This window comes from Mesitornis unicolor, unplaced genomic scaffold, assembly GCF_000695765.1.
Source record: "Mesitornis unicolor isolate BGI_N332 unplaced genomic scaffold, ASM69576v1 scaffold12255, whole genome shotgun sequence".
In the NCBI taxonomy this organism is placed as follows: Eukaryota; Metazoa; Chordata; class Aves; order Mesitornithiformes; family Mesitornithidae; genus Mesitornis; species Mesitornis unicolor.
In genome coordinates, this window is record NW_010183609.1 from 52,857 (window position 1) to 69,247 (window position 16,391).

Sequence of the window (16,391 nt, forward strand, 5' to 3'; positions counted from 1 at the left end):
TCTTTTCACCCCTTGAAGGTTAGCTGCAGAAACAGAAAAGTATTCTTTTCCTAAATGGACCTTAATTAAGAATATAATTTGTTCCACTCCACACAGTAAGTTTAATGACTCAGATCTAAATTGACCATATCAGTAGCAGAACAAGGAGTACAGTTCTGGGAAATCAATTTCAGTGTGGTAGCACTGCAAATCTGAGAAGAGAAAGGGATTTTCACAGGAGAAATGGTAGTAGTATACTATATGAGAAGAATTTAGGACTGTATTTGAAAATAATGGGACAATATATTGTAAAGATACCTTCAGATCAGGTGTGATGAGTACTTGAAGGATCAGAACCTTTTGCTGGGAGAGATCCAATTGACAGTATGAGATGAAATGAATTGCTCTCATATAAATGATGAAATGACAGATTGGTTTGTTGGGGTCTGGAAATGATTTGCCTATGTAAGTCCTTATTCTCAGATTTAAGACCCCACCTTGTAAAATGTGCGATATTCTTAACTCTCATTAAAAACCAAAGAAATGAACATTTGTGTTTACTGTGATGAGAGCTGTAGTTACCTCCTGCTCTGGAGTTTATTCTCCAGTGTTACACTATTAAGTGTAAGAGATTAGTTGTTTCCGCTTTTTTCAGAAATAAGCAGTTTACAGATTGTTTTTATTTGGTTCAGAATTACTAACTGGAAAGATTAATTGTTGCTGTGTTGATACTATCACTGTTCATGTGATTCCTTAAAAATGAAATTCTCATGACAGTGACCATAATTTTAATCTTTGGATTTTCCCTTACTCCTCCCATGTGCCTTAGCTTAACTCTTCTCCCCCCTCCTCACCTTGATATAAGAATCCCTCTCTAAAATTTTTTATAAGTACTAATGAGTAAAAATTTGAGTTGCTAATGAATGTTTTATGAATGAGTAGTATTTAAATTTTTTGCTTTTTGGGTTAAATGCAACTTCAGCCTGTGCACAAAGCCTAGCTAAAGGAGAATCTAGCCCAGAGGTTCCCTCTTCAAGTTACTTAGAAGAACAGACCTTTCTTGAGTGTACCTTTGCTTCAGTGAAAAACCGAGAGCCTTACCTAAATAGGGTGAGGGAAGTGACTTTAAGATACTACAGACTAAACGAAGTGGTCTGCATGCATGTTCCCATTCTCTCACACTGTCAAGAGAATGGAGTGGGTAGCCCTGAAAAACTTCTTGCCCAGCTTCAGCAAGATTCACCAGTATTGGTGTATCTGGTTTGTGGGACTGCAGTACGTGATAGTTGAGTACCTGAGGATAAGAACGGTTGAATTTGACCAGAAAATTTTCAAGTAAAACTTCAAACTTAAAAACAACAGGTGGGTTAATAGGATGGTATCAGCTGTAGCATTTACCGGGTTCAATACAGAGCAGACCAATAACCAAAAAGTCATTATTTCCAGTCAGTTACTGTCTCTGGGACTGACTGATGGCTGCTATCTGTTACTCATTGCTACTGGGTAGAAGTACTTTTGTGCAACAACTTGGAGGAGAATTCACGTTGACAGTGTTCACCCTTTCATCTACCAGTTTTTGTAGCAGGACATTTTTGTAATTTGAATCAGTAGCCTGATTAAGTAGTACCTCTATTTGAGCATCTTTAAAGTATTTATCTTTTATTTTTAGTGTAATGATATATTATCCTCTGTGGGGAATCAGTGCTTCGGAGCTGCTGTTCTGGATGAAAATGGGCAAGGGCTGGTGTACCCATGGAGAGTAACTGGTGAAAAAGATTAATGTTTTACTTGTGCAGTCCTGAGTGATGGATCTGGAATACCAGTTCTGTAAGAACAGGTGATGTAAACTACAGAATAACATACTTTGGAAGTAGAAACCTCTTCAGAATTTACCAAAATATTTAGTAGTTCTATACAGCAAGATAATGACCAAAACCAGCTGATTGTGTAACAGTTCATAGAAAAAAATCCTGTCAATAAGGTCAACCAGAAGAAAAAAGAAAATCAGTGGTGAAGTGATTTTTAAGGCGAATGTGTATGCCCGAGTGGCCAGGAAAAGATGGGGTTGTATGCTCTGCGTGTTCCCATGGAAAGTAGAAACAACCCAAATGCAATTGAGGGTACTATTTAATATTGAAAAAAGTACTATAGTCAAGGATATGAGTTTAATTGCTAGTAACTATGGATTTAGCTGGTAAGACTTACTCTTCCTGAATAATCTCAACAGTACCTTCACTATATGGTTTCTTCCACAGAGCTGTTCTTACGGTATGGAATCTATCTTGATTTACATGCTGTCAAGGTTTATCCAAATAAAATAGCTTTTAGGAATGCAGGTATTTCATTATGTGTTGTACTATTCTTGGTGTGACAGTTGTATTAAAGAAAAGCAACAGTACTGTTATGTTGAGCCATTGTTGTTCTGAGACAAAGTCATGTAATGTAATTGTTTAAAAATATTTCACTGTAACAATCTTTATTATGATCTTTGCTTAATGTCAGGTGGACTTGATTTTATTCTTCCACTGCCTCTTTTTGGACAATTGATTTGGCAAAGTGATAGATGATATAAAATAGTACATTTGATGTACATGTCTACAGGAAAAAAAATCCAATAATCTGGATATATAAAATGAAAACTTATTTTGCATTTTAAATAATTATATCTGATTCATGTAACTGTACAGAGACCTTATTAATCTAGACAGTTATTTGAAAGACCGATGCTGTTCTAATGTCACTTGTGTTTTATATATATAGATATGTGTATATATATAAACAAACATGCTGGCATTTCTTAACAACAGTCCGATTTCCTTCTCTTAAAAATAAAGCTTTCTTCTATAATGATTGTTTTAAGAGTGCCATCTAGTGTCTAAAGTTTTTCAATACAAGTTGTGAATTGTAAGTTAACGGACAATTTTATTGAGTGATGGAGCAGAAAAATTATTGCATCATTGTTTTATATTAAACTGGTATGGAACAGTTTAGTAGGAAAAATATTTTTTAACTGCGTATAAGGAATATGAATTTAAATTTTTAACATAAAGAGAAGGTGTTAGTTTCTGTCATGTTACTGTTGTATTTAACTGCTTTAAAGTAGTCGGGTGTTTGAGACGTTCGTGTACTGTTCTTGAAATGAATGTTTTTTTCTTCTTATGTGTCCTCTTGACTTTCAGTTAGAATCTTGCCAGGCTCTAGATAATTTTTAATACAGAAACCAGTATTACTTCCCGTGGCCTAAATACCCTATATTATACCTTCTAACAGTTACGGAAAGACAAACGTGTGCATTGGGAAACTGACTGTTATAGTTTTATGCTCAGAAACTTGTTTTTTCCATAATATATGGATAATGTGGGAGAGTATTGATTTAAAAAAAAAATCTTGCTATAAAATGTTTATACACAAAGAAATTTAAAAGGTAATGCTTTGGTTTGGTGTTTTTTTATGTTTTGTTTAATACCAGAAATATACTAAAGTGTAAAAAAAATTACACAGATCACTTCCTGATCAGTGATTTAAACCATTCTTTTCTCTGAGGAAGGGCCTGTAGTCCACTTAGGCAGGATGTCTTTAAAAGTATCTTATGTTAAGATCAGTTTTAGCAAATAGTAGAAGGACCACTGTTTCAAACTTTTTTTTTGTTCTAAATTCTGCATTGTTTTATTAATGTTGTGTTCTAACTTCTGTTTCAGGAACTTCAGCTCAGGAGGAAGATGAAAGATAGCGTCACTGAAGAACATCTATATTTGGGTTTTTCTCATCAGTACAGAGATAGTATCTTTCCTCTTCATACATCCATTTCACTGTTTTTGCTATCCTACTGTGACTGCAAATTATTCAAAATTTTCTTAGTGCCAACTGATGAAAATGTGGATGATCATTCTGTGACCAAAAACCTCTCTGGCGATCTTGAGGTCCATTTAATCTCCAGGTGTCAGCTTCCAGTGGTTGTGCAGAGCTGCTGTTTGCCTGCTGTTGTTGTGAAAGATGGCAAGTTCTGCCGAGCTGGCCTTTCTGTTGTCTTAAGGCATATAATACAGAAAACATACGAGGCAGATCCATCCAGAAAGGATGTTTTGGAACTCTTAGGCTTTAAGAAGACCTGCTTAAAAGCCTGTGCTGAAGTGAGTGCACCTCTCTCCCTTAGATATATCAATAGGGTTCTTTACAAGCATTAAATACTCTGAAGTAGAATATTGATGTAAACTTAAGTTCTTTTTGTAAGAAACTTAACTTGCTTAGAAAATGAAATTTTCTTAATGGAGAAGTGTCTGTATTTTGGCATAAAGATGAAAAATAATTATTTTCAAAGCTACAGCTTTTTAGCAGCACAGACCTTATGAACCTTAAGATTCAGAAAATAGGTCAAATCTTTCATGTCTAGCAGTGAGTTTCAAGTACAGCTCTTCCAGCTTGAAGTAAACTAAGAAATACCTAATTTATTGTTAATTTTGATTTTTATGCTGTTAGTCTTCATCACTGCCAAGGTGCACTGTTGGCTTTTGTTTAGCTTATGCTTACCAGGATGTCCAGGGTTTTTTTCAGCAGAGCTGCTACCTGGCCAGATAATCAGTCCCTGGCCTGTACCAGTACAGGGGTTTAGTCCATCCTAGGTGCTGGTGTTTTATTGAGCTTCATATTGGTTCCTGTCAGCCCTTCCTCTAGCCTGTGCAGTGAATGGCAGCCCTTTCTTGGAGCTTGTTGACTGTTCTGTTGACCCTGCTGTCTTCCTTGATGAGTGTTCCATCAGCCCCTCCAGGTTAAAGGTAAAGATAATTAAATAGGATAGGCCTCAGCATAAACCCCTAAAAAGCTCCACCTCTAACTGACCTTCAGGTAGCATGTGAAATGTTAACCACTGCTGCCCTTTGAGTTAATATTTCAGCCCATTTATCACATAGCAGTTTACTCATCTGGACTTGCCTTCCTCACTCTTCTCAGGAGGTTCAACTCCACTATTTCATGATCGCTATATCCGTGGTTGCTGTTGATTACTGTGCCTCTAACCCAGTTCATCCCCGTTAGGGAGCAGCACATCTGGGGAAGCATATTCCTGTGTTAGTCCGTCTAGCACTAGCATAAAGGAGTTGTCCTCTGGTTCTAATTTCTTCTTGGAACTACTGGAAAACTTGATTTCATAATTTGGGTGACTGCAAAGTAAGTAAACCGAATGAGGAAAGAGTAGAGTTTAAAAGTTTTAAGCCTTTAAGTACAGATAATAAGAAAAAGAGGACAAGGATAAGAACATGAAAAAAGTAGTTTTAAGGTCCTTTTAGGTTAGACTAAAGTTTTTTGATGTTGCATGCTAAAAAACACTAATAATATAATAATAATAAACACTATAATATCATGCATTTCTCTAAAATAAATGTACTCGGAATCTGTTTGGTGTAATTTGGTTTCATTACCAGCACTTGATAGAGATGACTGTATATATAAATTGATCCCAGCTTTACTACTCTTCAGTTATACAGCCACCCTAAAGTTACACCAAAAATAAGAAATAAAAGCATGTGATACATGATAACTGTTCATTCTGTTATATGTAAGATTTATCATCTTAATTCTGCTGTTGCAAAAGCAGTACAGAATATCTGAGCTTCTAAGACTATCAAAAATGTATATAAAGCTGGAATTTCTTTGCTTTAAGTGGACTAAAATACACCCTAGATTTGTTTCTCGTACTGCAGAGACATTAATTGCATACATTTATCTGACAGGTTAGCCAGTGGACCAGACTTTGTGAGATCAGCATACCCCTGGCTGTTGAAGGATTTTTGACGGCATCTCCTGAGCACTGTCAGACTATTCCGCCTGACATTTTACAGCTTGAAAGGAAGCTGGGAGAGCCTGTCCGAGTACATAACGATGACAAAATTCGAAGGCAGAAACTTCAACAGCAGAAAGCAGATGCTAAGGCTGCAGTGCCTGTACTTGGTAAAGAAGCAACAGAGGAAGGAAAAGCAGTGCAAATGCATGAACCTTCACTCCCAGGTTTGGAACTGAGCATAGCTTTCTCCAAGCTGCTTGCCCAGGAAGTATCAGATGCAGTCAGCAGGGAAGCCCCTCACATCAGAAGAACTAAAACGTCTGACCTTCCGCTTTTGGACCACGTTTTTGCAGAAGGGCTGTATTTTACCTTGGCAGATATAGTGCTTTTGCCATGCATCCATCAGTTCTTGGTAAGTTGACAAGTTCTGCAAATACTAAGTAGTGTATATGCTTAGTTTTTTTAAGAACTGGAAGGTTGTAGAATGTGTTAATTTCGAATATGTTGTGGTTGCAATGTGAACTTAACCTGAAATAGCGTATTTGTCTTTGTTTTTGTACAAAGAGAAAACAGAGATTGGTGACATCACCAACATTGTTTTTAAATACATAGCATATCAATACTTAGTAAACACTGTTAACTCTTAAAATATTATGCTGAAGTACTTTGACACCAAGTTCCCAGAAAATTCCTCCATGAAAATATTTAAAACGGAAACTTAAAGTGTTTGCATAATGCAAAATCAGGTAAGCATGAACCTATTTTCTTGCATGAATTTATTGCACTAGATCTATGACCATAGCTCAATGGATATTTCCTAAAATGAGACCATTTTACCTGTGAGGAAATTTTTGAGTTTTGGAATTTTGATTCCATCAAAAATAGCAAATTTTAAAAGGATGGAGGGTTGAGAGTGGTAAAATCTTAAAATACTAGAAGGGACATCCCCCATGAGAGATTTAAAACGGTCACTTAAAGTACATTGTAATATGCATAGAAAAAAAAGTAGGTAAGTATGAACCTATTTTAATTTTTATTTTAGTGTACTGGGGAGCAAGGCAACATGAATTCCTACCCAGTTTGTTGTACTTTTACTATGTGGGTATTATCTGAATTGGAGTTCTTTTCAGCAAAGACTTGAAACTTTGTGACTTTATCCTGACATGGACAGATATGCTTAAAAGAAAACAAGTACCTTTTAAGGAAATAAAAATGCCTTTCAGAGAGGCAGTGAATAGAGAGAGATTGAGGGACTATGGTGATTTTTTTAGAGATGTGAATCCTTGACTTTCCGTGCTAGAGCTGATGAGGTACTTTGGTATTGACTAAAAAAAAATGCATGAAATGCAAAATTTCATTCTGAGTGTAGGACTATTTTATGTCTTGTGATGTGTTTAGAGATCTGAAAAGGTCTCCCAGTCTATATGTGGAGGAGTTTGAAACCTTCAGAACAGGAAAAGCAGTGACACAGCTGGCAATCAGAGCACCACATGGAATGTGGACAACTGAAGAATAAGTCTCTGCTCCCCAGCATAGAATGTCATTATAGAAACACTGTCACAAGTAGCAAAGCTGATTTTAAAAGCTTTTCTGCACTCCAGGATGCAGTTTACCGGGTTATTGGTTGTGTCAACTTGTCTGCAATTTGCAAAATATTCTTGTCTCTGTACCTTTAGATCAATGATTGTTAAAAGTTCATTTCACCCCTCTTGTAGGGGTGATATGAATAGTCACTTGGCTATTGAATCTTTTGTGGTGAATCTCTCACTTTGTATGAAATTTTTCTGGGCCTGAGAAGGAGATGCTGTGTGAGAGTTTTTTTAATAGCACTTATCTAGTAATTGCCAGTGTCTCACAGATATTTGTTGTACAAATATCTTAACATCTGGATTAGTAAAATATATTAAAATATGTTTTGAGCCTTATAAAGCCATGCAATTAGATTTTTATTTATATTTTCTTTATCCCCCCCACTATGGCCCTCTTTTTCTCCCTCTGAAAGGAGGTAGGGCTTAACAGTGCAAGTGACTTGAGCTCAGCTTCAAAACCAGCTTTACAGTGAGGAAGAAACTTCTGTGTCAAGCTTTTGTGAGAGTCTTGCTCAGCACAGTCTGTGTACTTTGTTTTATGAGGATGCATACACTGAAAAGAATTAAGGAAATGACAACTGTGTCTTTATTTCCCATGGCAATAAAAAGATACAACGAGGTTTTCTACTACCAGTGTTCCTGCAATTACTCTACGAGATTGTTAGCTAAGCTGGTGTCTGCTGCCAGGAAGAGCTCCGAGTGGAGTTGGTATTTGCGGTTTGATTTTGCAGGTTGTTTTGCCAAATTTGCCTGAAGATATTTGAAAACAAATGGAATTCCTGGAGAGAACGCTGTCAGTCAGGTGCAGAGAAACAGTCTCTGAAATCAAGATAATGACTAGTGAACATTAATATGTGACAAATGCCCAGTTTACAGCTTATTTAACCAAGATAATCCTCCTCAATGGATTTCTGTATGGTGATAGCAATATGGGAGTCCAGAAGTAGGTTAATATGGCTGCCTTTGAGTGAAGATGAGTTAAGTTACAGAAATCGTTGTCAATTCATTTCTGTGTTGTTTGTTTGCTTTGCAAATCACCTAATTGAGGATTAACAGCAGCTTCTGTGTGGGTGATACTACACAGAAGTAGTAAGACAAAATTCTTTCCTAAGATTTAAAAACTTCAAGGTATTTCAGTTTTCTTTATTTTTCCAAGACCTTTTTAAATAAGAACATATTTACAGTAAGTTTGATTTACTGGTGCTATGCATGAGAAGATTCTTGGATCTGATGCGTAATTAGTTTCAGCAATCCAATTGAAATTGTTCTGTAGATGCAGAACAGCATCTGTGAGCAGCTGAGAATGCTGTATTTATTTACTTTCCATTTGTGACCCTTGAGCCCTGGTGATCTGCAGCTTATGAAATGTGTTTTGTATACTACATTTGTGTTAGCTCGCAGCAAGGATTGTTCTAAAACATTGGTTTTCAGTCCCGTTTTTACCTAAATGATAAGAGCTCTGGGATAATGTTGCTTTATTTCTGTTCTCTGGTGAATGACCATTTTCTAAGCAGTTATAGCCTGATTCCTACAGTTATCATCAAAATTGAGTAACATGCATCTGAAAGCTTCTTGCAGATAGTGAGTTGAAACTGCTCTTGTGGATGGAAGTGCCAGAGTTTAATTCTGTATTAAAATGTTATTTATCTCTTATAACTGGACTTCCTGGATTGTATGCAAAAAAATAAAAATCATTATAGTTGCATTTCTACTTTGCTTTAAGAGTGTGAATAATAATGAAGTCTTCAATGGGTGTGTGTCTGGAAAGTATCATACAATAAACACGAGGAGACCTGACTAGCTGATTTTAATTAGAGTAAGATAATGAAGCTGAAGAGTTGTTTTTCATTACCTCATTCCATTTCTGTTATCTTTCTGAGGTTAGCTTTCTATTAGTTGTAGCCATTCAAAATTAATAGAAAATTAAAGAAGAGCTCCATTCTCCATCTGGAAGAAATCACTATTCACTTTTAAAAATACAATTTAGAACATTTGTTATCAAGTGTAACAGTGCTTCTTAGAATTGTTTTCCAAAAGACTTCTTCCTTAACTGAATTAATATCTTTCTGCCTGTGTTACTATTAGGATATTAAATAGTACTAAAATTACACAGTTCATCCTCCTTTTGCTCCTTTAGGTATTATAATTACTTGTGATTACCCTAAGAACATTATAAACACAGCATGCAAGAATGCTGAAGTTTTGGGTCATTTCAAGTGACCATTACCAATTTCCACACTGAGGACGGATATGTGGAGGAGCACAGTTTTTGCACGGCCTTTTTTTCCTTTTCCTCTAATCATGGTTTCTAATTTTCTGCTTAAAGCTGGCACAGCATCACAGAATAGTTTAGGTTGGAATAGTTGAGGTTGGAGGGCACCTCTGGAGATCATCATGTCTACCTCTTCCCTGCTCAGCAGGGTCAACTAGAGCCGGCTGCCCAGTGTCCTGCTTAGTCAGGTTTTAAGTGTCTCTATGGATGGAGACTTCACAACCTCTCCTGTAAGAGGATGGTCTTCACTGTTCTAAAACATTTGCGAACCTGAACAAAAATTACTTAATTTCACCAAAAGCGTCCTTTTTACAATTAGCTGGTCTTCATGTAAAAGTGTGATTTGGGTATCTTTTTTGTAATATGTGCATTGTATTCTTACTTAAGGATTTCTTTTTTGTTGGGTTTTTTTCCCACTTAGAATTCTAATTTCTATTAAAGGCCACTTCATCTTACCATCATATATACTTGGTTCACAAAATAAATATAGTAGTTACCATTTTTGTATAAAAGTATGAAATTAGGATGGTAAAAAAGGCTTAAGTCAGTGTATGATTTTAAAAAAAAAAGGTTTGGATTCGGTGCTAGTAAAGAAAAAGTCACAGATACATTCCAAAGACTTCAATAAAGACCAGGGACAAGGCATGCCTGTGCCTGTTTTGCTGTTACCACATAGCCAAAGGTATTTCAGGCTTGCAGCTGCAAAACAGTTGTCAGTGGATGAGCTTTTAAAGGCTGCAGGGTGCCTGTGGGAAAGAGGAGCATTCAGGTACCGTAATGTTTTGCTTAAAGTTCAGTATTCATTGCAAATTACTGTGGGGTTTATTTGTTTGTGTTTTGGGTGGGGGTTGCATCTCCCTTATGAGGAGCGGCTGAGGGAGCTGGGGCTCTTTAGTTTGCAGAAGAGGAGACTGAGGGGAGACCTCATTCATGTTTATAAATATTTAAAGGGTGAGTGTCACGAGGATGGAGCCAGGCTCTTCTCGGTGACAAACAATGATAGGACAAGGGGTAATGGGCACAAGCTGGAACACAGGAGGTTCCACTTAAATTTGAGAAGAAACTTCTTCTCAGTGAGGGTGACAGAGCACTGGACCAGGCTGCCCAGAGAGGTTGTGGAGTCTCCTTCTCTGGAGACATTCAAAACCCGCCTGGACGCCTTCCTGTGCAACCTCATCTAGGTGTTCCTGCTCCGGCAGGGGGATTGGACTAGATGATCTTTTGAGGTCCCTTCCAATCCCTAACGTTCTGTGATTCTGTGAAAATGAATAATTTCCTTGTTAGGGAACAGCAGATAAGTAAGAATATTATTTAAATGGTGTTTTCCTGTTACTGACTGAAATTATGATTGAAATTGGTCATGTAAACCTTTTCATGCTATTAAGCAAATGGGAATGGCAGATAAAGTTTAAATGGCCAGCTGACAATTCCACCTGCAGGCCTGAGCTCTTTGCTAGGCAGCCTTTTGCATTACCATCATGCTGGGGGTAAGCACGAACTCACTTCTGTAGTTCATGCCTTCTTGTGGCTTGTAGGAAGAAATTTACAATAGCAAACAACCTTTCCATTTTCTTTTTCTAGGTTTGCAGCAAAAACCGAGGCAAAAGTCTGGTAAATTTGCCTCTGATATCCAGTTGGTATCGAAGAGTTCAAGAAGTACCTGGAGTAAAGAAAGCTGCTGGCAAATGCAATATGGAGCTTCTCCAGCTTCCAGAGTTGATGTCTGCTCCAGGGGAACAGCTACAAGAGGTCTCTTCAGTTCCTGATGAATTAGAAGAGGAGAATGAAGCCAGTCATTTTATAGGTGGTCCAAGGCCAACTATGACTAAGTTAATGGTAATTTAAGCTATATAATGAGTTATTTTTAGTTGGAATATTCTGCTTGATTTAGTATAGGTGAACTTTATTAGAATTGCAGATGCTAAGTCTGACAGCCTTGAATAGTTTAACAGATTTGCCTGTCTTCTATCTCATATGCTTTGACTTAGAAGTGATTTTACTCTTTCGTTCTTTTCTGTTATTTGATTGATTCAGAAATTGAGCAAAGATAGTACTCCTGGAAGCCCTATCAATAATTCTGAATAATCAAAATTGTCTGAATTGCAATATTGTATTCATCTTTTAAAGATATTTATATAAAGGATGACAAAACCCGTTGCTTTTATGTTTGGCTTCATTTTTCTATTGGTTTTGTTGGGTTTTTTTTTCTATTTGATTAGAGCTTTGAGCATCTGGGAACCCTAACGAGTTTTGTTAAAGAAAACTCTCCATCGTATTCCATAACTTTCAGTATTTTTTGCATATAGAGGCTGACGGCATTTCCTAAAGGAAATTAACATCTTTCTTGTGGAAAAAATACATCTGAATCCCATACAATGTAGAGTCAGCTGCCTGTTTAGTTTCAGTTAGGCTGAAAGAGTTGCACAGTTTCATCTGATGCTGTTAAATTCAGTGGGAATTTTGCTACAAACTTCAGTGGGTAAAGGATCAAGTTCTTAATTTTTTCCCCGTTCACATAGGAAAATGGTATTGTAGCAGAGTTTTCTCCTCATCCATGCCCCAACTGGACCCTAGACTGGACCAATCTACCATCTGCAGTCAGTCCTGGAGAAGGTAAGGACTTTTCTATATGTGTGTATGAATTTAGCAGTGCCTTCTTCTGGTGAAGCTACTTAACTGTTTCACAGGAAAGTATGTCACTTTTCAATGTATTTCAGAGCTCTGTAAGACAGGTAAGCAGTGTTAATCTGTTTTAAAATTCAGTCTGTTGAACACATGACGAGATGACTTCTCTTGGATCTTGAACAGCTAATGACCAAACCAGAAATAAAGGCCTGACCTTGATTCCTGAACTGTATTTTTTTCCTACTGTTCACACTTTCCTGAACCTTTCTTCATATCTAGAACAGTAAATTCTGACTACATGATGTTAATATAGTTGGCATGAGTGTTGTACATGGACTATGTCTCCTAAAGCAGTAGCAGCTGTTTTTGTTCTGATGAAAGTAATACTTGTTGGCAAAGTTTGGTATAGCTGCATGGAAGAGAGTGCTCCCTTTTGCAGCAGTATTTCCTGCCCTGCAGGGCTTGGTTGATTTGCTGGATTGCAGGGCAGTCTGTTGCCTAGTGGCTATAGTTCTGCAGAGAAAAAAAATGATTTATCACAATGTTTGTTGTTTTCCTCAGTGTTGTGAATATTGAATTCCTCTTCCAGCACACAGTAGAATTTCCTCTAAAAGGTCTTCTACATACTGCCAGACAGTAAGAAGTTAGTGGACACTGACTCCCTTCTACAGGGAAGGAAAAGGTTTGCGTTCTTTTGTGTAAGTAAGGTAACTAGAGTCAGTCTAGCCTCAGTGGCATAGAACTTCTGACGTAAAATACAGATGTATACATACAACATATTGATGCTCTTCGATGACCAACACGTGAAACTCCTCACAGAATATGTTAGGAATCACCGAAGAGTTATAAGGACTTAAAAAAAACTCTCCTTTTTTTTTTCTTTTTAAATATCTATGTGAATGCAAACACATATTCCCATCTACAATATACAGGCTATGAAAATGAGATAAAATTTGAAGTTGGTTTCCTCTGATTTGGATCTGCATGTAGTTCACAAAGCTATGACAAAACCCTCACGTGTACCAGGAGTAGATTCATAGTTTTATATAAACTGTCCATCCATCTAACATGAACTGTTTTCCTCTGGTTTTGTCCAGAGAGAACTCTTACCTGGAAAGTTGTGTACCCTGCTTTAATTATTGATCTTTTCTTTCCTTTAGCATAGAAAAAACCAAAACCAAAACCCAAACCCAAGCACTCCTCCCAAAAAAACCCCAACAAAACAAAACTTATGTTTGCATCTGTCAGCATTACATCGTGCTTCTTCAGAGTTTGTGGATATTTTGAATATATTTCCTATGTTCAAGTAGCTTTGTAGTCTGCCTGCTGAAATACTCGGGGAGGATTATGTGCACTGAATTTCTGTGACGAATTCCAGTATTTTGTTGGAAGTGAATAAACATTTGGCTGTAAGTTTTAGTTTATACTTGTGATAAGGTATCTCTTTGCTTCTATTTAAAAGAAAATTTTGAAAGAAATGCATAACATATAAGAACACATAGTGAATGTATATTTGGAAATTCTGTGCTGGAAGGAGTTTCTGGGACTTGGTTTGGCTGGGGGGTGGAAATCAACTCCTGCTTCTTCCTGCCTACATGCATGCTTGCCCTCTCTTACTCTGTGTTTGCTGAAATAGTTGCTAATGACGTTGATATCTGAAATCAATCGATTTTCAGTTCAATTTTGGGGAAGATTTGCTAGCTCAATGAAGTGCTAAGAGAGAGATTTCACCTCCCTCCATCCAAGATCACAGTGATGCTGTTGCCGTTTTCTGATTTTGGGAAGCTTCAAATGGTTGTCCTTTTAGTCTGGGAGCAACAGAGTCACATAGGACAAAAAGAAATTTCCTGATATGAGAATCGATTTTGCTTTTCATGTGGATACATCTGCATGCTTCGCTGTTCTAAGTGATACTGTTCTGTTTTCTGATTCTTCTGCTAGTACAGCCTAGTCATTGTTACATGAATTGAATTTTTCTCATTTTACTACTAAATCCTACCTGGCATGCTAGGAAAAGATTCACTGAATCTGGCAGGGTTTTAAACTGGATTTGAGTAATGCAATTCAAGCACTCAAACAGATCACCAGTATAATTGGTGAATAAATTTCTTCTTACTAATGTTCATAAGTGGTTGAGACAAAGTAGAGAATGTTTCAGTTAAAACTCACTTTGTTTTTTATACACAGTAAATTTAATGTGCTGGCAAATCTTAATTTAAAAGCATGCATGATAGACTAAGCTGAGACAAAGCAAAGACAACTCAGAATTTGTGTTATATGTTTGCGGCAATTCTGGAATTGAATTGTTCAGTCTTTCTGTGGGACTGATGAGACCACCTTGCGGCCACAGGTATTTACTACAGAAAAGAATTGCTGATGGTTGCAAATAATTATTTAGATTATACGTTTAAGTTCATTCCATTTTTTTTGATAAGGGTTATTTACTGTTGCAAAACTAAAGATTATGACATCATGATTTGCATTTCATTTGCTTAGTCATATTTCTGGAGCAGAATGAGGTAGCTAGAATGGAGTAGAATAGGCTATTTCAGTTGGAAGGGACCAACGATCACCTGGTCCAACTGCCTGACCAATTCAGGGCTGACCAAGCTGAAGCGTGTTAAGGGCATTGTCCAAACACCTCTTAAACACGGACAGGCTTGGGACATCGACCACCTGTCTCGGAAGCCAGTTCCAGTTCGACCACCCTTTCAGTAAATAAATGCTTCCTGATGTCTGTTCTGAACCTCCCCTGGTGCAGCTTTGAACCAATTCTCATGCAAAAACTTCTGTTAGTTCTAGTCCTGATACAGTACTTAAAAGGTGCTTGATTGACCAAAATGGACTCATGTTTACATTTTAGATATCCTCCAGCTTTTAAAATTGCTGCTATTATGTCAATTACTTCTGAAATATTTGGCTTCCAAAGTGATACATATCAATCTGTAAGCCTTTGTGAGCATCTGGACTGTATTTGAAACATTGCAAAATATCCCAGAATATAGTATCTTAGTGCCCTCTGTAACTGTTGATGTTCTAGGATATTGTAGCTGTTGAGTTGTTATAAACTTCTGTTTTTAGAAGGAATTTATCACAAAGTACAATACAACATTTTAAAAAATGAATTGTAAATGCTGGTTTCTGCTCAGTTCACTGTATAAAAGGCTGGCCAGTGCTTTAACTGTATTTTTTCTAAGCTTGTTTTCCATATCTATGTTTATATCAGAAATATGTTAATATTGTCCAAAACCCCTCAGCAGTTCATTATTTCTTCCATTTCTTCCAAGTGTGTAGAACTTCCCCCAAGCGCAGAAACCTAAGTCTGGCTAAATACATCTCTTGATAGTGAAAAATTAATTTGTGTAAAAAATCTCAAATCTCAAAAATCTCAAATGCTGGAAACTTGTATGCCACTGAAATATTTCATTAAATGCTTATTTGCAATAAATACTTCAGTTGGCAGTAGATAGAACCCAGAAGTCCTAACCAAGCTCAGTGCTTGGTTTTGTTGAGCTTTCCATAGAAATAAAGGTAGATACAGTTGTAAATGTATACAGACAGTAAAAGAAGGCGGTGGCAAGTCAGAATAGAAAAGCATAGGTGGTCACAGTGTGAGACTGGAGGAAAATTAGATACTTGCACTGGCAGTACAGGGAAATAACCACATGATGTATGTCAGCATAGAAAATGTGCTCATTTTTTTTCCCTGACAAAGTGGTGGCTGAAACTTTGGGAAGTGGGGCTTGTTGAAATAAAAATGCAGAACGAAAATGGTGTGATACTGCTGATGAGATGTGAGGTCTGGGAAAGAGGAGGTTATATTTAATTAGATTTGTGACCAACAAGGAAAAGGGGCATCTTTTCTGTGGCTTCACGGTTCATATAAGGCAGCAGTAGAAAGGATTTCTTTAATCCTGGAGTCTGTGTGTGTGTTCCTGGTCCTGTGTGTGTGTAAAACCGTTCCTCGTTTTCAGGTTAATTTCCTATTAGCTGCAAAAGCTCTCTGGATATCAAGACCGGTTTGACTGATTAGGATTAGAGGTGCTTCCTTTAGCCTCACCCCAAGCACATTAAGGGGGCTGAGAGTGATAACCCTGGTCACTGCTTTATTAATCTGATGATATATGGGGATGTAAGTCTTTGGTACTAT

General features: G+C 37.1%; 1 protein-coding gene across 1 annotated transcript; it reads left to right on the forward strand.

Annotated features, from left to right (window-relative positions):
- Nucleotides 1-3,684: 3,684 nt before the first annotated feature.
- Nucleotides 3,685-12,229, forward strand: GSTCD (glutathione S-transferase, C-terminal domain containing; the record flags this gene model as incomplete). Its single annotated transcript, XM_010184215.1, has 5 exons — nucleotides 3,685-4,109; nucleotides 5,706-6,160; nucleotides 9,230-9,242; nucleotides 11,198-11,452; nucleotides 12,136-12,229. Coding segments are annotated over exons 1-5 (1,228 nt in total), but the record flags the coding sequence as incomplete, so codon positions are not given.
- Between the last annotated feature and the right edge of the window lie 4,162 nt (nucleotides 12,230-16,391).